At 48.5% G+C, this 23805-nt stretch overlaps 1 protein-coding gene across 1 annotated transcript in view; it reads left to right on the top strand.

Annotated features, from left to right (window-relative positions):
- The window catches only part of dph6 (diphthamine biosynthesis 6), a 57002-nt gene that overhangs the window by 4948 nt on the left and 28249 nt on the right, over positions 1-23805 (top strand). Inside the window, exons 4-10 of the mRNA XM_012822830.3 lie at positions 9758-9831; positions 11300-11418; positions 18402-18463; positions 18814-18908; positions 19221-19314; positions 22543-22693; positions 23108-23266. Of these exons, the coding sequence (XP_012678284.2) occupies positions 9758-9831; positions 11300-11418; positions 18402-18463; positions 18814-18908; positions 19221-19314; positions 22543-22693; positions 23108-23266 (754 nt within the window). The remainder of the gene's footprint in view (positions 1-9757; positions 9832-11299; positions 11419-18401; positions 18464-18813; positions 18909-19220; positions 19315-22542; positions 22694-23107; positions 23267-23805) is intronic.

Below are 23805 nucleotides of genomic sequence, written 5' to 3'. Positions count from 1 at the left end.
GAAAACGGGGGACTTGGCCTTGTTTCCCACATCCTCCCTGACAACCAGTCTCCTTCTTGGAAACCACCCCAACCCACCAGAGCACGACCCTCTTCGTCTACGCTCAGTTACGCCAAAACTGTATGACCCCACAGTTTAAGATGTTGCACAGCTGTCTCGGTCCACATTCGTTACATGGATCCTGTCAAAACCAACTTATTTGCCAGAGTGAGGTCCATTTTCTCATAATAGAATTGAACTAGATGAGCAGTGTTTTGATTGCTGGGATTAGATGTTTGTTTTGGCTGCATTGTGCTGAAGGCTTTCGTTTGGTTAATCCCCACAGTATTCAAGGCAGCATAAAGGCACATCGGAATAGCATTTCCCAGCCTGTATTAGTGGGTTGTAATGTAAAAACAATGCATTTGTGATTTTTTACACCTTAGCATCCCATCATAATTCTCTGTGCATAAATTGCTTTGTGCCTTTTGCTCACTCAAAGATTAAAATACTGCTGTGACTGAGCTGACTTCTGAGAGAAAATAATGGGCGATGATCGGTGCGCTTCGACTGAAAACCGACTGAAGTCTTGAAAAGCATCTTGATGCTTCTGTCTAAGTCTCATCAACGCTTTTGTGTTCTCAAAGAAAGGGTTTGGGAGGGGGGGGGGTCATTAATAGGTTTCCTGGGGCCAATATGTACCGGTCTGTTTTTCTTTCTTTCTCTTTCTTTCTTTTTTTTTTTTTTTTGTCTTTTAAACTCTTCGAAGATGTCATGGAAATCCACCCGAGCGCTGCAGTGCATGGCCTTTGTAGATCTTTTGCGAACATTTCCTTCCGCCGGTGTGTGTGTTAAAACACGGAGTCGGGCTGAGATAATCCCCGATCTCAGCGCTCTCTTGGGCTCCCTCGCCATCGGCCCCCGCCCCATTATCGACATCAGCAGACAAGACCGGGGGGCTCCAGAGATTGGGAAAAGAGGTGTGTGTGTGTGTGTGTGTGTGTGTGTGTGTGTGTGTGTGTGTGAGGAAAGGAGGGTTATTTTTTTTCCTCATCCGACCAGTCCAAACACTAGCTTGTTTTCTCTCCCCCCTCCCCTCCCTTAGCGTTTGAATCTGCCTTTATTGTTGCTGAAACTTTTATCAGGCGCCTGTGGAAGGAATCGGAGCGCTCGCCTGGTCTCTCCCACTGTGAGGACGCGAGCAGGCCACAGGACGGAGAGAGCTGGCCAGCCGTGGCGATCGATAGCTTGCAGGTGTCAGCAGCGCAGCATACAGTAGAGTGTTGTTCAAGAGAAAGCACAAGAGAGAGAGAGAGAGAGAGAGAGAGAGAGAGAGAGAGAGAGGAGGAGAGGGAGGGAGAAGGAGAGAGAAGGAGAGAGAGAAAAATCAAACCCCTCTGATTACCGCCACATTATTGCGGAGGCATAAAAAGGATTCAATATCTTCAGACCTGCTTAATACATAAATCATGAACTTGGAGGTCACTCCTAGGAGGTAGCCGATCAATAGGAAGGCTAATATGAGAAAAGTGCACCTGTTTCAGATAGAAAGGCTTTGAGGTGACGGGAGAGCATGCTAGTCAATGTGCCTGCGGGTCCACAGCTACTATTAGCCTATCGTTGTGTTTATCTTTAGTTAAACATAAATGGCTATAAAGAGTTTTAATCTGCATTTCTCTTTCCTCTCAGAAATACCCCCCATTTTCCTCCTTTTCACTTTAGCCATGTGCCGCAGCCTTGTTTTTCACATTTCTGGAAAACAGTCCCCCCCTTTTTTTTTTTGTTGAGAGCATCACAGTTTTGTGGCTTTGTTTTTCTTAGGAGGAAGGATAGCATTATGCTCCTGATAACAGGGGGCTTGCATTGTTTTCTGCTGGTGTGGAAATAGCGGGACAGGATCTATTACACATGGGCACATTTCCCTTGAATGCTAACAGCCTCACAAACACCAGATAAAGAAGCTTGCCCAAAGCCTGTGTAATTTGTTTGTATTTTTCTGCCTAATGTACTTTGCTCAATCTTGTTTAGCGATGATAGAATAAGATAGCCTTATCTTGGCTCGCCAAGGGCATGAACGGCTAATGCTGGGTTGAGCATTGTTCCAGTGAAGGATTTTTTTTTTCTTCACGGAGCCTAGCCACCAAGATGATTTTTAGACATAGCTCCGAGATATTTGCATCAAATCTCTGCGAACGAGTTTCAGCCAATATTTTCTTTTTTGGCATCCCCCCCACCCTCCCACCCCAGAGCTGGTGATCTACTCTTTTACCGATAGCAGAGAAGTCATGATTGACTCTTTGGGATGAGTATGATAGTGTCTGCGCTTCAAGGGATTCACATTATCAGTGCAAGGCACAAAAATACCTGAAGAAAAATGGAAGCAAAGCGACAGAGAGACATGGATATTTTGCTGGTCTTTTCATTAGACGTTAATGTCTGTGGCTGTGTTCAGTATTTGTCCCTGAACTGGTCTCAGTAGCAGAGGTGAACCAAGGACAACAGATTGAAGTCGCTGCCATAATGATCGTCTATTCACAGATGTGTAAAATGGCCGTTAGTGCTCCAGTGATTATCTCAGGGTTTGGGGAGTCTGTGCAAATAGAGAGAGTGTGTGGAGTTAACAATGAGAGCACTTTTTGAAAATGGAGCCCGTCCAACAACAACACCCCATTTTATGGAGTCCAGAGAAAGCCTGGAGTGAGTCTTCGCCCGTCTCGGTGTCCCAGTGGCGCGCTCCGCTCCGCCAAGAGGTCATTCACCTTTTTTATAGGGGCCTGTCATCGGGGCCTCTCGGGCCTCCGAGTGTCTGTGTGTTCAAGCCACCCCTGCCTCAGTGCAGCTCGCCTCGCTCGCTCACAGGAGAGGAGGAAGGCCCAGGGAGGGAGAGCTCTCAGTCACAACTGCTACCAACCACCCACCCCCACCCTCCGGAAAACTCACACACCAACCCAGCGCCTAAAAAACAAAGACAACTTTTTTATGTTTTGTTTTGGAAAAGCGTTGTTTGAGAGAGGGAGAGAGAGAGAGGGAGGGAGAGAGAGGGAGGGAGAGAGAGAGATAGAGAGAGAGAGAGAGAATGAGTTGCGGCAGCTCTTGTCCCTCCTGCTGTTTCAGCCATAACCGAACTAAGGAAAACACTGTCTGGAGTCTGGACAGTGTGTCAGACCTGTGTTTTTTTTCTCTCATGTGGAGGAATGGGGAGGGGGGGGGGCAAGACTTATAGAGATGTCTGAGGAGGAGTTGTTCTGAAAGAAAAGGCTGTTGACAGTAGTGTCATGATACTTTTTTAGTGTTTAAATGGTCTTCTCAATGTAATAAAGTATTTTTTTCTCTCTCTGTCTGCCTCGCTGGCTGTCTCAGAGCCTGAAAGAGAGAGCGCTTTGTGGCCTATGGTGGCTATTGTTGTGGCAGAGGGCGAAATGCATTTGACTCCATCTGGACTGTCTCAGATTTTCTCCCCCGTCTCCGTCGACCAGCCTCGCAGAAGGGTCGACTTCATGCGCACGGGAGAGCAAAGCCACATCAAGACGTCAGTTGATAATGTCGTCCTCCTCGAAGGGGGAGTTTGCGGACTGTCAAAACGAAACAGGTAGTTGACAGAGTGCCTTTTCTTCAGACACCATCACCGTCTCATGACAAAGCTTACGTCCGACCTCAGTGCATGAGCCTGCCCCCCCCCCACCCCTCCCCTCCCCACCCCGCACCCCACCCCACCCCTGCAATAAATTAAGTCCCACTGAGGTAATCTCTTAATGCAGAATTGTCAGCGTGATGGAAATGGATTGGTTCTGTGCGGCTTCCCAGCTAAAATTTCAGCTTTTACTTTTCCGTGAATGTTGATATGGAAAAGAAACTCCCCCCCTCTCATTCAAAATACGCAGTGAAACCAGCGCTTTGTGCTTGGCTTGGCTCTGCCTGAGACTGCCTTAGCCTGCCTGACGTCTGGCTCTCTGTTTACGTAACCGTATATATTTAAGAGGAAACTCGTGAAACGTTAATCTCCTCCCCCCTCTCTCCCCTCTACTTTTTAACCCTGATGAATTTCTACGTTTTCCAGCTGTGCAGCGTGGCATATTTATGCACGGGCCTATCTGCGAAAACAGCTCTGTCAGTGTAAATGAATCACAGCTATGCCTGTGTGTGCACTGCAGGCCATGAGAGTCTACACGAACACACTGGAGTGGTTTCATGACGAAGGAAAAGACGGGAAAAGTGTCACACAGCTCAACTGTTCGACAAGGTGAGGCAGTGAAATGTGCCCCTTTTTTCATCCGAACCCGACCCCTGAATCCGAACCCTTCACAATGCTTTGTCATCTTGTCTGTAAGGAAATGCTGCTTTGCGGTTTATCATAACTAAACGACAGTCATATAGCTCTCATTTGCCCTCTCACAGTAGACAGTGAGTGAGGCCACCATGACACCTCTGAAGTGCTGTGTCTCGGAAGAAGCAAGATGCTGCCACACCCCCCCCTCCCCACCCCACCCCACACCCCCCACCCCACCCGGCGCTTTTTGAACGTAAGGCATGAGATATGCTGTCCTCCGAGAGCCGCTTGTTATCTCCTATTTTCTTTTCTCGCTGTTGAAGAGTGATGCACGGGGACTCTCAGCATGAGGTTATCCTTTCCACAGAAAGGCGAGGAGGTCTCTCCAATCGGGTCGGCTAACTGCTCAACTGAACCACTTGTGCATCTATAATAGCCTGTATTCACGCTATGTGGCACTCTAACAGCCATGTAGCTTTCTTCTCGTTACACTAAGTCATCTCCCTCTCACATTGACTCAGAATGTACTGAGTAACCCTGCACCCCTTACCCCTTACCCCAACCCTCATTACTGTTATATGTTTTAAAACAAGCCCATAGTAGGATCATATTATGGGATGGCGATGCAGGACTATTTATGATATTTCCCCTTTGGAAGAATGTGCCTCAACTCCCAGCGTCCGCCTGTCAACATAGACTAGGTGCGGTTGCCGAAGGGTCACCTTGGGAACCAAGTGGCGAGAGAATAATAATGAAGACGTTGCTAAAACAAATATCAAAGCCGCTGCTGGCGGCGCTGCCCTCGTCGCATCGCGAGGCATGTCGAGGTGTCTGCGCCGGCGTGTGATGTGGCCCCGGGAGTGTTTGGAGATTTTATTAAACACAAATTGCCCGCGCCCCGTGCCGCCACACGTCCCCGCAACAGGGACCCCCGCGTGTGCCCGCTGTAGCGGCAGGCCAAAGAACAATCCCATTACAAGGGGAGGGAGAGAGGGAGCTGATATAATGGAGGGGCCCATTAAAACCATGTCGCGTCCAGTCTCTCACTTATGGATCCCGGAGAGGGTCGGGTGTGTGTGTGTGTATATGAGAGAGAGAGAGAGAGAGAAAGGGAGGAAATATGTGTGTGTGTGGGGGGGATTTGGGAGGAGGGAGGCCACCGTGACAACGAGGACATGCCATGGCGCGTGATGGTCTTGTGTGCCCTTGAGCAAACTGTCATTCAAGGCACTTTAATTAATTTCTCCACCGCTTTTCCTGCCTAGTCATGCTATGTGCGGGAGGCATTACTATTAAAGACACACAAGAGCATGCACACACACCCACATACAGTAGAGAGCACATAACATGGTGAGGGACAGACACAAAATGGTTGTGCTTAACACACTTAACACACAATTTAATGTTAAGTCTTCAGGTGTCAAAGAAGCCTAACACTGTTGTATCAGGCATGAATAGATAAGTGCTCTTAATTTGCTGCAAAAATGACTTTTTAAGTTAAATCAAATATCCAACATCTGAAATTTAGATTAACCAATCCTTGCAATGTCAAGGAACTTTTATATGTTTAGTGTTTTTAATAAGGGCATTAAATCAGTCACGGACATGATGAGAACACATTTTAATAAAACCCAAAAGATTTGACATCCTCTTGTCATCTCTGAAATTGTCTTTTATTTCCTTTTCCCCACAACCAAACATTTATCAGCTTCGTATCTGTCTTGAAGTGCAGGTAGAGTGAAGTTTCAAACATAGCGACTGACATAGCGAAAAGTGCCTTGAAATTAAAATAAAATAATTGTTTCTTTTTTTTTTTTCTTTGTCCCTTTTTTCCCCTCTTTTCTTTGGCGCCTGTCTCGCCACTTTAATCACCTCGCCAGTTACAGCTTTATCACTCAGCCAAGTACATCCATTTTCATGAACGACATTGGGGAAGGGTGGGAGTTAGGGAGGGGGGTGGAGGGGCGAGCTTTGATTTAATGAATTTCACAATTAGCCGAAGAATTTAATGACTGTAAGGGGCTAAGTATGCTCACTGACAGCCCTGTGGGTCTGAGAGGGGCCACCGCTTGGGGCCCCCGTGCTTTTTCATTGATGTCTCCTCCGCTTAGCTCTGGAGAAATTAGGCCGGGGAAGAGAGAAAGAGAAAGAGAGAGAGAGAGACACAGAGAGATAGATAGAGGAGTGTTCCACAGCGTTTGTTATGAGCCGCCCCCCGCTCACAGACGCACACAGACGCACACACACACACACACACACACACACACACACACACACACACACACACACACACACACACACACACAGGAGCTCTAGCCTGGAGCTGCTTGAGCGAGGGAGGCGCACGGGGAAGCTAAAGACATGATTCACCCATTAAGAGCAAATTTGATAACCTGCGCTTGTTTGCGGTAATTATTCCCAAGAAGAGATTTGTATTGACCGCCCAAGGTATTAGCTGCGTGTTTTGGCAAGAGCCTCGCCCACAGAGGAGGTACTCAAGTGTGGAAGTGTACCGCCTCCAAGTTTTCTGTGATAATAGGGCCTTTGACTTTATGTTGGAATCAGGAGCCAAACGAATTGTTGAGATGATTGATAAATCGGGTGGTTATAGTTTTGCATCATTAAGTATACCTATGCCCTTATTTTCTTACCACACAAATCAGTTGAGCCGTTCTTCTCGCCGAGTTCCTATCCGAGCGCTCGCTGCAGTGTGTGTGTTCACAGTCCGCCGCGTCGCTTCTTTTAGCCATTAGCCCAGCAATAAAAAATGTGGATAAATATCTGAAGCAGCATGAAATCAAAGTTTATGTTTTCATAGTGTCATGAATACATGGAACACCCCTGCAATATCCATTTCTCCTGATTTATGCATTGTCCCCCACCCCCCCACCCCACCCCAATCCCTCTCACCCCCTCTGCTTCAACAATTATTCCTCCTGCCTTTCCCACAAAGGATGAGAAACTATGTCTAGTATTTGTGAAAACCATGTGGCTCTTGCCAGTGCAAAAAAAAAAAAACGCACCCATAAGAAAGTAATGTCAGGCTCCTTCATTCCGATCGGTCTCTCGGTGATGACAATAATGGGGACAAAAACAAAGGCACATCCAAAAATAACCTCCTGTCGAGGGTCCTGAGGTTTATCCGCTCGTGTTTATAAACGGTCTAGGAGTTACGAAGTCGTTCGGGAAAGGGGGGGAGAGAGAGAGAGAGAAGGGAAAATTGCGGGTGTGAGAATGTTTCTCCTGTCCCATACTGCGTTAGGAGTGGGCGGCAAGCCGCTGTTATTGCAGAGTAACCGTATCTTGTGTAATTATTTCTCTGGTTACCCTTGAACCCAGAGAAGCTTGCAACTCTCTTCATTGTTGCTGGATGATGCCGTGCCTGTCTACTCCCAGTCCAACTCTGTCTGTCAAACACACACACACACACACACACACACATACACACACACACATATACACATATACACATATACACACACACACACACACACACACACACACACACACACACACACACACACACACACACACACACACACACACACTCTCACTCAGAATTTTTTTTTCATTAGAATAATGACATGCAGATAGACCCCCCCCTCCCCCAACCCTTTGTGTTTCTTCATGGCAAGACTCGCTATCAAAAACAGAGGCAGCATTGCCCAGTTAATGTATATGTATGTCACTGTGACCACAGATTAACATTGTATCAATATAGCTCAGTGTGAATCATAGAGGTTACTCACTGCAGTGTGTGATGGGATGCATATTTAAGGCTGGTCAGCAATGATTGTGCCTTGCCCTTGGGGGGGGGGGGGGGGGGGGGGGGGGGTGTGCTCGTGTGCAGTACACCTACTTATATCTTTGCTTTACACACTGCTGTACATTTGGCCTAATAATAGCTCCCTTCATATCGCAGCAGCACACTCTTTGTCCTTTTTATGGAGCGATACTCTGTGTACTACATGCAGTAAAACGACCCTGTTCTTGGATGAACAAACAACCTCGACTCACTGTGTGTGTGTGTGTGTGTGTGTGTGTGTGTGTGTGTGTGTGTGTGTGTGTGTGTGTGTCTCTGGCGTGTTGTCGCCTGGGGCCTCCGTCGGCGGCGGTGGCTGCTGTGCCCCGGCATCCCTGATCCACACACATCCATACATATATATTCTTTATCTGATTAGCTGACACGTTAGCGCGGCAGGCAACGTCTGGCCCCGGGGCGGGCGCATGGATTTCATTTAAAAAAGTATCAAAGGTTTACACGCGTGCTCCGTTTTAATCAGCATGTTTATCAGGCAGAGAAAAATTGCAGGAAGGACCACAGGGAGAGGAGGAGCGTGTGGGGGAGGTTATCTTAAGGACCAGTAGCCTGGGAAATTGATAATGGCTACAAGGTAATTTACTGGCAACTTCGGCATCCCTGCACTGCGCCTATTTGGCCCCTCACTCTAATTACAACCCATGTAATGTCCTAATGAAGCTGCGGGGTGTGTGTGAGAGAGTGTGTGTGTGTGTGTGTGTGTGTGTGTGTGTGTGTGTGTGTGTGTGTGTGTGTGTGTGTGTGTGTGTGTGTGTGTGTGAGAGAGAGTGTGTGTGTGTGTCGGGAGTGCAGTTTGTGTTAAGAGACGGTAAATGTGTGTCGTGTGTTTTTGCATTTGTATGTGCAGGTTACAGATAGCTGAGACGTAGAGCAGGGTAAAATGCTATCTAAATAGCTGTGTTCTGCATGGGTAAACACTCTTCGGCCCTTTTGATGGTTGAATCCGGTCCAGTGACAGTGATCCAGTGTGCCGGCCTAGTTCATTGTCACCGCCATTTACCATGGGGCATTAGTGCCGCCGCGGTGCAACTCTTGCATTTCAGTGGGAGGTTTTTGTAGTCCGGTCTTGAGCGCCATTGATTTCTCAGAAACAATGTGTCTGTGCTCTCCGTGTGTTGGGAACTGAACCAGAGAGGCTTTTCCTGGAACGGTCCCAGGATTTGGGGACATTTTTCCGCAGGGGCTGATTTGTGGGTTGAGTCGGAGGTTCACTTGAGGCCTCTGATGATAAGGACCAGGCCCTCTGTGTGTGTGGCTGCTATGGTGGGGACGACGCGCACCAGTCGAGGTGTTTGACTTCCTACCCTACCAGGAGGTCTTTGTGTGTGTGTGTGTGTGTGTCAGTGTCTGTATGTTTGCACACGTGTGTGTGGACAGGAAGCCCTTGATATCGCATCATGTAAACATCCCCCACAGCCTATCTGATGAGGGAAAAGCATGGAGAGTTTTCTCAGGCTGTGTGTGTGTGTGTCTGTGTGTGTGTCTGTGTGTGTGAGAGCACGCACATGTATGTGTTTAGGCCCACACCCAGTGCTAAGAGAACAAACCTTGCTTAACTCTTCTTAAGTAGAGGTGGAGGGCACTTAACGCTATAGATAGAGCCGTGTCCAGTCGCCTCCTGGAGACTAGAGCGATTGTGAAACTGAGCCTGGCGCTCACTGAGCCTTCTTTCCGCTCTCTGCCCCTCACAGGAAAAGGAGAGCGTGGAAGCGGTGTCTGTCGGGGCCATTCTGTCTGACTACCAGCGAGTCCGAGTGGAAAATGTGTAAGTAGATCTCAACTGTCTCTCACGACGCCAGCTCACACACACACACACACACACACACACACACACACACACACACACACACACACACAGTCTCAGCACTCAGCTGATACCTCTGTTGGCGCACGTCAGTTTCCACTGTCCAGGCATTGAATTGCACTTTAATTTCGGGATCCAGGCCAAAAAGCTGCTGGAGCCCTCTTGTATGCGTTACGTATGGATGACCATGAACTCCTTGTTTTGTATTGTTTAACATCTTAAATGGTGTGGGAAGAGGGAAAAAATCAGGTACCAACATATTTTCTGTCAGTATTCCAGAATGTTTTGTACTGCCAGAGCTACATCATAAAAAAATTGGCTTCAGACCACTGTCTTTGTTTATATCCACCAGATTGGATTTTCTGCCACTTATTCAAACCTGTTCGATGTTTTGACCACACTGCCACCCCTAGGCCCTAATGGAATCCCTACTGTCGTGCAAATCCTTTGAAGTTAAAAAGAATGGTTGGCCCCCTTTCACTCCCGTTGGATGCATTGTACTGTATTCTCATTTGATGCTGTACCTCAAAGTCAGCCATATCATCCACCCCAAAAAACCCATGCACTTGATACCCTTGTAGCGTAAGTGGCTTGTGATGGACTGTTGGTAACAGGCCACTCAGCCGCCGGAGCGCCGTTAAAAGCTTCTCGGCATGCGGGGAATCCGCGGCCACGCCAGAGGGGCCAGAGCAACCTGAAAAGCCGGGAGTCTTAGCGAAGGTGAGAGGCCTCTTCCCCGTGACAGTCGTCCTTCGGCCCACACTGTCAGGCCGTCAGTCAGGGCCCCTCGGCCCCATCTTCCAGCACATTCCAGCGGACACACCAACCCCCCACCCCACCTCGCCACCACCTCCCGACAGCGCAGTGCGACTCCTTGCCTGTCAACAAATACCTCCCGTCAGCCGCCCATTGTCTCGGAGGGGCCCCTTGCACCTTGAGGCGTCTGGTTGGAGCTCAGGTTACCTGCGCTGTCTCGCCCCGTGACAGGGCTGACGAATGAAGGAGGCAATGGGGGGTGGGGGTGGAGTGGGGTGTAGATGAGGGGGGGGGGGGGGCTGGTGGCAGCGAGGGGATTTAGCTGTGATTTCATAATTACCCTTTTAATTTCCACCCCTCCTCTCCGAACCCGGCTCTGGCGGCTTTTGTGCCACACGAGCCCAGCCGTGGCACGCTGCCCGGAGAGGGAAAGTGCCAATTGTCTTTGAAGTTGTTGAGCTGGTGGCGGCGGTGTGATGTGAGCTCTCTATCTCTGTCTCCCTCTCTTTGTCTCACATTCTCATACTCTCCTTCTCTCTCTCTTTCTCTCTCTCTCTCTCTCTCTCTCTCTCTGTCTCCTCTTATCATGGCATGTATTTCTCTTTCCATCACTCCCCTCTATCCCTCTTTGTATATCATTCTCTCTCTTCCTCTGTCTGTCTCTCTGTCTCAGGTGTTCTCGGCTCCAGCTCCAGCCTCTGGCCTACCTGTGGCGCCGGGACCAGGAGTCGCTGCTCTCAGAGATGATATCATGTGGCGTCCACGCCCTCCTCATCAAAGTGGCCGCCTTCGGTGGGTGAGCGGCGGGCAGCGGCCGAGCAGTCACCCCTGCCACACCCCTTTCAGTTCACAGTTCACCAGTTCCACACACACACACACACACACATCAATTCCCCTTACTGCCTGCCGAAGTGGTTGTGGTCGGTCAGTGGGGACAGGAGGGAGGAAGGGGGTTGTGGGGGGCTTAAGCGGTTGCCCAGCCACCTCAGTGTAACCAGAGACAGATAGAGCATAAAAGAAGAGAAAAAGCCACAGACTAAATCATCAAACAAGGGGTTAGCGTAGACGGTTGAGGCTTCGGCCGCAGGGCGAAAAATCGGTCGAGCGTAGAACAATATGCAAAGATAAGAGCCGACGATGGCAGCCGCAGAAAGATCTTGACTGATTGCCGACTCGCGTTAATGAAAAAAAAACATCCGTAATTACCCCGCCGTCGCCACCGCGCCGCGCAGAAGGGCATGGCTTGTTCGTCAGGGTCCCTTGCATACCTCGACAGCCACGGGCCGTGAAGCGGCGATTAAAATCTAGTATATCTCATTTAAGCTCTTAAATAGGCGCACAACAGTGGAAAGGTTAGTGTCTTGTCACCTGGCTGGTGCTGTCAGCCTGTGCTGAGGCCTCAGGGTAGATGCAGATCGGGTTGCTGAACGAGAGACTAGAGAGAAAAGGAATGGAGGTAGGAGAGAAAAAGAAAATCTGTCCTCTTCCACGAGTTTTCCATATGCGGATTGTTGCTTGTGTCTACTTGACACTGACACTGGGAGTGATAAATGATCATTATGCTGCTGCTGGTTCTTTTTATCCTTCAACTACTTGTGGCAATAAATCACTCCATTTAGCTGCTGTTTACGCACACTTAAGTACTTGCTGTCAGACTCAGCCGTAATCAGTTATTAAGGGTTTCAGGCAGACACTTGATCTGCAACAATCAGTGGCATATCTACTTGTCTACAGTGTCATTATGCCCAATCTCAAATAGTACTTACCCATTTAAACTATTTGTAAATGTTCGCTTGCCGATAAAACTTAGTTTCTTTATTTTTGTCACAAATCGATTTTTTTATTTCTTTTAAAGAATGGTCAGTGAAGTTTTTGTCATGGGATGTGATCATTTGTGATGTCCTTTAAGACTTCTTAACAAGACTCAACTGTGGACTCTAGGTTTTGAAAGCCTCCTCCTCCAGACTATTTGCATGTTAGTTTAGAGGAAGTGATTACACTGACGCATCTTTTCATGTTTTTATTGCCACTTCTTTGTTTTTTTTGCCACGGAAACACAAGGCTCCTTTGTACGCCACCCAAGGAATGCAATTACCCCCCCCCAGCCCCATGGCAGCAGAGACGTTCACTGAGACATCGCCCAGAAACATCGCACTTGTCACCGTGACAGGTTCTCACCTCACCACCCCCAGGACCTCACCGCAAAAACCTGCCGGCTGCACCTTGGCCTCACCTTACTATCCGCCCCCCCCGCCACACTAAAACACTCGCTCCTTCTCGAAAAAGCACATTCTCCGCGTATCACAGGCTTATAATTAGAAAGGAAAACTACCTGGGGCCTGTTGTGTTTTCAAACCTCCGCCTCCTCCTTCCACTCCACCTCCTCCTCTTACCTGGCTACAGGTAGAGCTCTCAGATCTTATCGCCGGTGACTCCTCACCTGTCCCCGGGGCCGCTGTAATTAGACGTGAGGGAGCGAGAGAGTGCACTGAGAAGTCTGCCAGCGCCGCCGGCCGATTAGCCACCAGCGCAATAATTGCAGCTTTCACTAGAGCAGGTTTAGGCAGAGAAGTGTGTATGTGTGTGTGTGTGGGGGGAGAGGGGGTGTTTGGGTGCAGGTATTGGGTGACGCGCAGGCGGGACAGGGGCATTGAGGTTGTGGATGGGGATGGGGAGGAGGGGCGGAGGGGGTAAAGGCGAATGGGAGGGGCGCTCAGGTAGACCTCAGAGGGAGATGAAGACGCCTTGCCCGCCCCACCTCCGGGGTCGCGACCGCATTTTCAAACGACAAATTCTCCCTTCTCTTTGTTTTGAGTTTTTTTTTCATGTGCCTAAGCCCTGCTAGAACAGGTGGGTTTGTCTGCCTGGGGCTGGCTGAGGGGTGATAGTTTTTCTTTTGGTGAGGAGGGGCGAGTTCACTGCCAGTTTACTCGATTCAGGAAGACAAAGAGAAAGCAGTACTGTAATCCCTCTCGAAAAAAATGACCTGGGCTCCCAAGATGGACTCGGTTTCGTTGCAGCTTCGTCTGCTCTTTTATCGATGTCCGAGAACGTCCTTGTTGTTTTCCAAAGCATGCTTTCCTCCCTGTTAATTGGCAGTTTAGGTGGCCACACATTAAACATTCACGCAATTAGTAAGCTGATTGATTTGCGTAGGTGAGAATGCTTGCACTTGCTGCACTCACAGGATGTTAATTGGTCTCCAGCTCCTAATTGCTGAGTGGTGGCTGAAAGGTTTCCTTGATAAAACTTGACCATTATGAGCTTTTGTGATTTTCACAGAATGCTGAGAATCTTGTGTACAATTAATTATTTGAAGGAGTTTTAACTCCGGCTACACGGCGCTAATTGCCAGCGCTGGAAAAAAGCTATTTTAATACATATCAAACACATAAATGTCTGACATACTTGTTAAAGCTGTGCCTTTCTAAAGGTTTAATTGGCTTAATTGTATAAGTGTGGTAACAACAGCAGGTTGGTAATGTTATTGTTAGCAGCAGAGCAGAGGGTTTTCCCATGATACCTCAGTAGTAAGGGAAGTGGCCAGCTGTTCCAGAGGAAGTCAGACTTTCATTGCTTTTCCAATGGCTGTAGCCAAATTAGCCCTGGGAGCAGTATCGTAATTTGCTGTTGACATTTGTGGCACCACCTGCAATAAAGCATTGTGATAGATACAGCCCGAGTAACTTTAGCCCAGTGCCCATAAATGACACACTGTGCTCTTGGGCTGGTGAAGTTAACCTTGAACATCTCCAGAACAAAACAAAGAAAGGCTTATTAGTCCACAGGTTGATATAACAAGGAATATTCTTTTGTTTCGATTTTTTTTTGGTGAAAATCCAACACCGCTATCTGTTCTAATAAAAGTACATATGTCATGGCTCTACAATGAAGCTTATGTGTGCTGCTTTGATGCAGTCAAAGGTCACTCTTGCATCAGGAGATGAAATTTTACATAAGATGATATAAGCAGCTTCAATGTTGTAGTAATGACGTGGTTGTATTATTCGATTTGTTGTGCCCCTGTTTTGTTTAAGCAAAAGGATAAAGTCTGTGTACGACAGCATGATAAGCATCAGACGAGGTTATAATTGCCCTCGTTTTTCCCTTTAATTTGTCGGATAAAAAGATTACCACCTTGATGTGTGAGAATTGCATTTGCCTTACCCTATTATTCCATGCACAGACACAGAATTTCAGATAAGGGCTTGGACAAATTTCACACACACCCTAATCTTATCATCTGTGTTTTTTTCTGTTCTTCCTTCTCCTTCTCCCTCTCTTACTCTCCCTCTCTCTCTCTCTCTTTCTCTCTCTCTCTCTCTCTCTCGCATGCATTCTCCCTCTCGGATGGGAAAGATAGTGTGCAGTTATTGTTTTTCGTAAGGTCTTTGAGAGCATTGTTCAAAAGGATGAACTAGCTCACGTCATTTCATGCATTCAGCAGCTAAAATGTTACACATCATGAATCCAATTTTCTCTCCCCTTTCCGTCTGAAAGCAGGGATTAAACCAGGCTGTCAGTCCACCCGGGCTGATCAGGAGACAATCTCACCATGGCTAGCATTTCCAAACGCTTGCATTATCTACCATCTCACGGCTTTTTAATTTGCTACTCCAGCCAGCATCAGAGAACCTTAAACTGTTCATTTCAATTAGGAAGCTAACAAACTCACTTGATCTAGGGGGGAGCTCGTGGATGTTAGTAGTTGTGGAGATTATAAGGAGGCTCTGTGAGTGATTGTGAATTTCCCTATGAGCATGAAGAGTGTCACAGTGGTATCTTTTAGGTATGACAATAAAAGAAGGGTTGAAGGTTATGATGTTAAGTAGCGATATATCAAAGTAAATGTCGTTGTGGATGTTCAGGCCTGTTGTTGCATGTGTGTGGGCCCAGTTTAATTTAGTACCTGTTCCCATTTAGGCCTATGATTGCCCGTTATTTGTGTGTGACCTTCAATCACGTAGGTTATCTCTTCAGGTATCACAAACTTTCCAGAAGAAAGTGCCCACCCCCCACCCCCCCCCTTTCTAATTTGAGGCTGTTGAGCCAAGTAATGAAGTGAGTAGGGAGTCCTTAAAATCCATTTCCCCCTGCTTTGCCTGATGGCCCGCTTGGAAAGTTCACTGCTTTTAATTGCTCTTTTATTGGATAATACTGGACAAAATCCTTTTAAACGAGAGCTATTCCTTCTGCTTTGGCCAGAGTCCTGTCTGAGTAGAGTGCTTAGAAGCTGTCTTCGGAGGCAGACAAACGGGGACTTCTGTTCTTTTTAATTTGGCATAATGAGCCAGTGCAACGAGGGTAAGGTCAGGTACTAAAATAGGCTGAGGGGCAGCGAGGGAAGTGAAGGTCCTGTAAATGAGTGCCGTGTGTCTGTAAAGCCAAGCCAAAGGTCTTTAAATGGCCGTCCACAATGGACCGAATACAAAGACAGCGTTGCTCGTCGTATCTTTGCATCTGCGGTTGTGCCGTACGTCTAGACACGCTCCAGACAGACATTCTCAAGTAAGTGGTCGGGTCCTGCGGTCGCTCCTGGTCTGACTAGTTTCTGGTGCTTGGCGTAAGACTTCTCAATTCCAGGTTAGTGCCTGTTGAAGAGTGTATTGCTTCTGAATCCACCACAGGGCTCCAATCAATCATACAGCACCCAAACATGCATGTAGCGGTCTCCTTTATTTAAAGGTATCTGGTGTCAGCCATGTTAACACATAAAAAGGGTTTGCTACCAAGATCAAGTAAACAGGTCGATTACAGTTTCTGTTTGGTCACAATATCTTTGTTCTAGTTACTCAGTCTACCCTGAAGTGACCGACGACCGGCCACATAAAATATTTGTTTGTGTTCGGCATCTGTTGACTAAGGTGTGATTCCCCCAGGTGACAACAGGGGCATCGAGGAGCTGGGCTCAGGTTAACACGCTTTAATTAACCATTGGGGTGGCGTTGTGGATTTCCTGTGTCTCCTTACTCCCCGTAAATACCAAGTCCTGTATCATATTTTATTCACGAGCTTGGAAAGTTAATGTACATGTTAAAAAAGGGGGGGAAGGGAAAAAAGGCCACATCCTCATAAGCAATTTGAAGCCAATCATTAAAATTTGTTAAAAGGCATGACTAATTAAAAAGGGATATTTAAATTGGATTGAATTTTAATGCTCTCTGCCACCCCCACCTCTCTCTCTCTCTCTCTCTTCTCTCTCCCTCTTTCTTTCTTTCCCTCTCTCTCTTCCTTATTACCTTTTTTGTGCGTGGGGTTAAGATGAGAAGATGTCGAGATTAGATATTCTCACACTAATTAAGAGCGCTGTTCCCCTGGGTGGCAGACAGGGGCCCTCTCTCTCTCCCCTCCGTTTGCCCTCGTCCTCCCCTGCCAGCTCCCCATCCACCTCCCACCCTCCATCCTGCTGGAGCTCGTGGCCTGGCTCCACTTGAAACGTGGGTTTTTGAAGCCCTGCTCCTTCCCCAGGGTCTGCGGTTAAGCCCTTGACCTTTGAGGTTTTCACAGGAGAAAGGGAAAGAGAAAGAGGGGGGGGGGGAAAGACGAGAAGAGGCTGCATTGCCGTGTTCTCGATAACTTTGTGGTGGAGTTTGACAATGTAGTGCCACTGTAGCAACACTGTCCAACCTTTATCGCTTGAATCTGTGCTTTACATTTTCCCCGCATTATGGTTCAGAAGTGCTGCCATAGAGAGAGTGCCGTGGAGAGTGTGGGTTTCATTCCATTTCCCTGCAAACCTGGTTTTGGCGTAGCCGGCAGATGCTGTGAGAGACGGCACAAGCCTGTAGCATGCCTCATGTCACCGTGTCTGCCACGTCTGCCGGGAAGCTCAGACTCTGGTTCTGCTGCGGTTTTGGGGTGCCTGTAGGTAACGACATAAGTAGCCAGCATCTCGTGTTTATCAGGGAGGACGTGGGATTGTTTACCGGGAAATGGAGGGGGGGGAGTGCGGCGTGCCATAGTGGTGGCGGCGGGCGGATCAGAACCAGGTGGCAGTCTGTCTCACACAGGGGGGACTGGCCGTCTGGAAGGCGGTGTGGAGCGCTCGCACGTGGGGGCTCGACCGGCGTCGTTTTTGCTCGGAGTGACATAAGGCTCGTGACTGGCCCTGAGAAACGACACACAGAGGTAGCCACTGCGTGCCAGAGGTCGGGGGGGAAAGAAGTCTGGGGAGATCGCAGTCAAGGCCAGGGATGGCTGTGTTTGCAGAGGACATCATCACTCGTGGGCAAACCCTTCTCCCTTTCTTCCTCTCACTCTTTTCTTTTTCCCTCCTCTGTTGCTCTCCTTTACTTTCCCTGTACCCTCCTCTCTCTCACTGTCTCACATCTTCCTCTGTTTCCCTCCTTTCTTTCTGTCTCTGTCCTTCTCGCTGTCTTTCCTCCCCCTGTGTGTCTCCAGTGTGCAGAGCAGCACATCTGTGGGGCCTGAGTCACTTCCCTGTGCCATTTAAGGGGGGAAAGACAAATAAACAGGATCTCTCCCAGTTTACGTTCACAAAGGAACCAGGCAGGGGCTCGCTTTTCAGCACGACTGAAAACTGTTAACCTTACCCCGGAGAGATTTGTGTACACAATTTGCAAAGTCAAATAAATAAGATCCCGGGCCAAGTTCTTTGTGTGTGCTCTGTGTTGTGCCGTCTCTGTGTGTGTGAGAGACAGGCCTGCCTCTTGCTGTCATCATGAATCACTGCACTGTGTCTTTGACTGGGTCCTTCTCTTCTGGTGTGTGTGTGTGTGTGTGTGTATGTGTGTCTGTGTGTGTGTGCCTGGCAGGCCTGGACCCTGAGAAGCATTTAGGGAAGTCTTTGGCGGAGATGGAGCCTCATCTGAAACAGGTCAGAGCATTTCTCTTCCAGCACCCATCTTTTTCTCTCTCTCTTTCTCTCTCGCTCTCTCTCTCTCTTTCTTTCTCTCTCTCTCTCTGCCACTGCCACCTCCTTGCCTCACCCCACATGAACCCACTGTTGGGCTCCGATCCAAACGCACGCCAGCTCACCCAGGCCCCTGGGCCTGAGACCGTTAAATTTATACGGGATCGGCTGCATTAACAAGTGGCCCACGGTTTCACTCGGAGCGTTTTTGGGCCGACTCGCTTTCTTTAATGACGGAAAGAAAATGGACGAAAAGTGGAGTCCCTTTCATGAAATGGCTGTTAAACACTGATGAATTCCTTCCCTTTTGGCAGCTCTCGCAGAAGTATGGCGTGCACATTTGTGGCGAAGGGGGCGAATACGAGACCTTCACGACCAATTGTCCTCTTTTCAAGAAAAAGATTGTTATGTAAGTTATCATAAACCACACTTATCTCCCATCCTAAAAACATTATTGTACAGCTGGCGCCAACAGGGTATTCGTGAAACTCATTCATTTAGTTGGTACCTGGACTAGAGGCCTAAAGTGGCATTACATGGCTCCTTACACTGCAGGGAAAGTAGTTTCATGGCTTATTTGAAATGTGAATTGACTCTGAATTTAATAACAGGGTTACAATCAATTCAAACTGTTTTGGGGGTATAACCCAGGTTATGTTTTTTTTCTTTTTTCTTTTCTGTTAACTGTTTTTTAAAACGTAAGTTGGTGTTCTGTTTGCAGTGACACCATGGAGACGGTGATCCACTCGGCAGACGCCTTTGCTCCGGTCGGCTACCTGCGCTTCACTCAAATGCACACGGAGGACAAAGGCCAGGTCTGCTTGGCTCAGCTCTCATCTCATCTCATCTGGCCCTCTCTCCTTCGCTCTCATTGTCTCATCTTCCCTCTTCTCTTCTCTTCTCCTCTCCACTCCTTTTCTCTTCTCTTCTCTCTGCCTTTCTTTGGCCTCTCTCCTCTATAATCCACTTCACTTCTCTTCTCTTCTCTTCTCTTCCCATGCCCTCCCCCATTTCCCCACCTCCCGTCTCCTCTCATCTGTTCTCTGTTCCCTTTTACTCTTCTCCTCTCTTCCACTCCCTTCTTTTTTCCGCCCTCTCCCAGGATAAGGCGCTCATTCAGGCCTGGGAAAAAGCTGTTCTGCTTTCACATGACACCGACCCATGCCGTAAACCAATCACTGATGTGGAATGATGTGTGTTTTATTTATTGACAGTTTCATTTGGTTGTTTTGATTTTTCGATTTTGCAAAACGGGGAGAAAATTGCCATGTGTTTGTTTTATTTTTTATTGGAGTGATGGACACGGTTTTTGCTCGTGAAATTGGAACTTGGTCATTATGTCATTATGCTAGGAAGGGGGCAGGGGTTGGGGGGGGAATAATGAAAACACTGGGGCCGTAGTTAAACGGACGTGCTGCATGGCTGCGTGAGAAGTTTGTTGAACATCTCTGCCGCTCTGACATGGAGGAGAGGAGAGGAGAGGAGAGGAGAGAAGAGAATGGGTTAGAGGCAGTCAGGAGAACAGGGCCTACACTCTAGGGGCTTTACCCCCTTCTCCCCATCTCTCTCTCATCCTCCTCTTTCTCTCTCTCTCTCTTTCCCTCGCTCTCTTGCCCGTCTCTCCTCGCCGCGCTCGGCCTACTTTGACGTCTGCAATATTCACTCCCGCCCCAAACTAGGCCCGCGTTAATAAACATGTCGGCTCAAATTAAAGTGCCCCCGCGTGCAGGTAGGCGGAGTGGGGGGGGGGTTGAGTGCGGAGTGGCTACGCCCAGATAGCTGTCGCCAGGGAGAGGCACAGAGAAGAGATGGAGCGAGGAAGAGGAGAGGGGAGAGAGAGAGAGAGAGAGAGAGAGAGAGAGAGAGAGAAAGGTTATTCTGGCCCCAGAGTCTGAAGTGCCCCATGTGTGATTAGCCCCAGTGGAAGTGCTTGGAGTTTGAGGTTGTGTGTTTGCCTGACTGTCTGCAGTTGTTTATCTGTGTTTTTGTTTGTTTTGTTTTTTCTGCTTTTTGCTTTTAGTCAAGTGTTTGTATGTATGGCAGCTCAGTGATTTATCTGGTTTTGTAGATGGGGTTAAGCGCGTACATGGCTGTCTGTCTGTCTGTCTGTCTGTCTGTGTGTGTGTGTGTGTGTGTGTGTGTGTGTGTGCGAGCGAGCGAACGCACGCGCATGTGTGTGTGTTTTATATGTTTGTGTGCACTGGAGATTGGATCACAGTTTGCTTCAGTTTCATCTGGGAACATGATTACCGTGTCCCTGCACCACTTAGCTGCACGCACAGAGAGAGAGAGAGAGAGAGAGAGAGAGAGAGAGAGAGAGAGAGAGAGAGAGAGAGAGCAAAGCACTCTGGCATTCGCCACTGCTCTGAGAACAGCACTTAAAAGCTTCAGAGTCTCTCGCCTAGGCACTCCGCTGCTGCGAGAACAGCACTTTCAAGCATCAAAGAGTCCCTCCCTGTCGAATTCCTCTCCCGCTCTGTAGCTGCGCTCTCATCAGCCATGCTGTGTGCAGAGTCTGTGTCCGGCGAGCCAGACTCCGAGAACCCCAAGCCAAATAAACACAAACCAACACAGCCCCCGTTTTTGGCGGTCTTTCTGAGGGGAGAGCTGGCTGAAAGGAGAGATGTTAATTAGAGAGAGGGAGATGGAGAGGAGAGGAGAGGAAGGAAAGAGGGGATAGGGTGAGTGAAATGAAATGCAGAAGCTGTGCGCTGTAGATCTGATGTGAGACCGGCGGGAGCAGAGAGTCTGTTCTGGGTCACAGCCAGGCAGGGTCAGCCTCTGGGATGAGGTTGGGTGTGTGTGTGTGTGTGTGCGCGCGCGTGTGTGTGTGTGTGTGTGTGTGTGTGTTTCACTCTTGGGGGGTTTCAGGGAGAGAGGTTTGTTGTTGGTTTGTTTGGGAGTAGGACGGGGGTGGGTGGTGGTGTATGGGGAGGGAGTTGTTTTGGGGGCTAGTTATTGGCGAGAAAAAAAACATAGCCGGTGTAACCCTCAACCCTCTTGTCCTCCAGCCACCCAGCCCTATAGCCATCCTATCCTGCCTCCCCACAAACACCCCCCTCCTCCACTACCACCAGCCAGCCATCCAGTCACCCATCCTGCACCCCCGCCCCCCCCCCCCGCACAGCCACCCAGCCCCAACCCCCCAGGTCAGCAGGGAAGAGCGGGGGAGATTCCAGGACCCTATCCAGGGGAGAGCCTCCCCTCACCCAGCCGTCCAAAGCGCTCTCCGTCAGGCTGACGAATCCAGCCTGACACCAAGCTCTGGATGAACCAGCAGCAGGGGAGTGGAGGGGGGTGGGTGGCGGAGCGCGCGTGTGTGAGTGTGTGTGTGTGTGTGTGTGTGTGTGTGTGTGCGTACGTGTTGGGGGGGGGGGGGGGGGGGCGAATGGCATCATTTGCCCTGAGTTAATTCTGCTGGAGCCCCTCTACTGCGTGGGGAGCTGGGACTGGAGTATAATTAATTTGATTATCATATGGGCAAATGCAGCTGACAGCAGGAGATTTAATGGAAAGAAAAAAAGCCCTCTGAAATGTTTATCCAGAAAACGAATGCTTTTAGTGCACTTTTTGTCAGGTAATACTGCATGTAAATAGACATCACGGCCGGGTGTCTTTACATTTGATTCTGAAAAGAAGCCTGAATGAAGGGAAAGTTGTCAATAAACAAGAGTGATGAAAGACTGGACTTTCATGTGAAATACCCAATGCGTCAAGAGACAGTCAGGCGGGATGAGTGACGGCTGGAACGATTGCATTTACAGTATCAAGCCCCGAAAAAAATAAAACATGCCCCCTCTCAGTGTAATTCATGAATATGTTAGCATTGCTTTTTTCATATTCATTCCTCCTCCCAGTCATTTTTGGCCCGGGCACATCAGAAAAGACTGACATGGCACGCATGGCGGCTTATTGGAAAACTAATTATGCTCAGTTTTGTTTTCACTCGCTTGTGTCAGGTTTTTTTTTTTTTTTGCATCCCCCCTTCCTCTTCTCAACGGATCTTTCTTGGCTGATTTATTCCCGTTTGGGCTTGATTTCAGGGCCCCACAGAGAGTCCTTTGCCCCTCGGTACTTGTCCTTGCCAAAGCGCCATTGACAAGATGACTGAGGAGGCGGAATATGCTGGTAAAACTGAAGCCATCCAGGAAGAATTTACATCAAACGGCGACCTTAGTTGTCAGCGAGGTCACGGTGAGATGTGTGTGTGTGTGGTGTGTGAACATGTGTGTGGTTATCGGTCTATGGTGGTCTATCTGTGCGTTAGTATGATATTACATGCCACCATCTCTCTCACATGATTTGTCTTTTATTGATGATGCCCATTAGAATTAATGACACCAGCTGATATCGGGCTAATTAAGGAATTAAATTCTCTTAATTAATCATGATTGAGGTCACAAATTGAAAATCTCCCATGAATTTCCATGAGGCTTTGAATCTTAATTCCATTCCCTCTAATCAACTGCAGTCAATTGAATTTGCTCCCCCACTACCGCCACCCCCCCCCCCCCCCCCCAGTCTATGCCACCCTGGCACACAAAGACTCACACCACACAGTGTTCTAATTCCCTGTGTCTGTATTGTGTGTTCTCTCTCTTTCTCTAGAGCCCACGCCTGCCCACTCTCCCCGCAGCGTGGCGGGCTACCAGTGGATAACTGGCATCTCTGGCGCGCGCCGCGAAGAACAGGAGGAGGAGGAGGAAGAGGAGGGGGAGAGCGGTGGAATCCGAGCCCAGACCGAGTGGGCTTTCACCATGCTGCAAGGTACAAGAGCAGCGAACAGAGCTCACAATGCACCCCCACACCCCCAAAAACAAAACAAAAACAAAAACAAAAAAAAAAGCGTTTAAGCAGCAGCCTGTACGTAGAAGTTTAAAAAAAATGCAATTAAACTCTGCAATGTTGTGCTGCTGTGTGGCCTGGTGCAGCCCAGAGTCAATAATCCATGTTGGCTCAGGCTTGCATCTCAGCTCACCTAAGATCAGCAGACGATGCTGTGCGTTTGGGTTTGACCAGAGGGGATGACAAGAATCCAAAAAAGCAGAGGGAAGAAAAGAAAAAAAAGGGAAAGAAGTGTGAGGCCATTCTCAGAAGTATATTAGTGAAGTCAATGAAAGAAAGTTGCTTCTCTGGTCCACTTTGGCATCACTTCTCACTGAAGGTTGGCCATTAAGAAGCTTCAAGTGTGTGTGTGTGTGTGTGAGTGTGTGTGTGTCTGTAATGGCCACACACACACACACACACACACACACACACATATACACACACTGCCTTTGATCCTTTGTTCCCATAGACTTTTTCAC

The sequence above is a fragment of the Clupea harengus genome, chromosome 14 (assembly GCF_900700415.2).
Source record: "Clupea harengus chromosome 14, Ch_v2.0.2, whole genome shotgun sequence".
In the NCBI taxonomy this organism is placed as follows: Eukaryota; Metazoa; Chordata; class Actinopteri; order Clupeiformes; family Clupeidae; genus Clupea; species Clupea harengus.
This window is presented reverse-complemented; position numbering and strand designations above follow the sequence as displayed.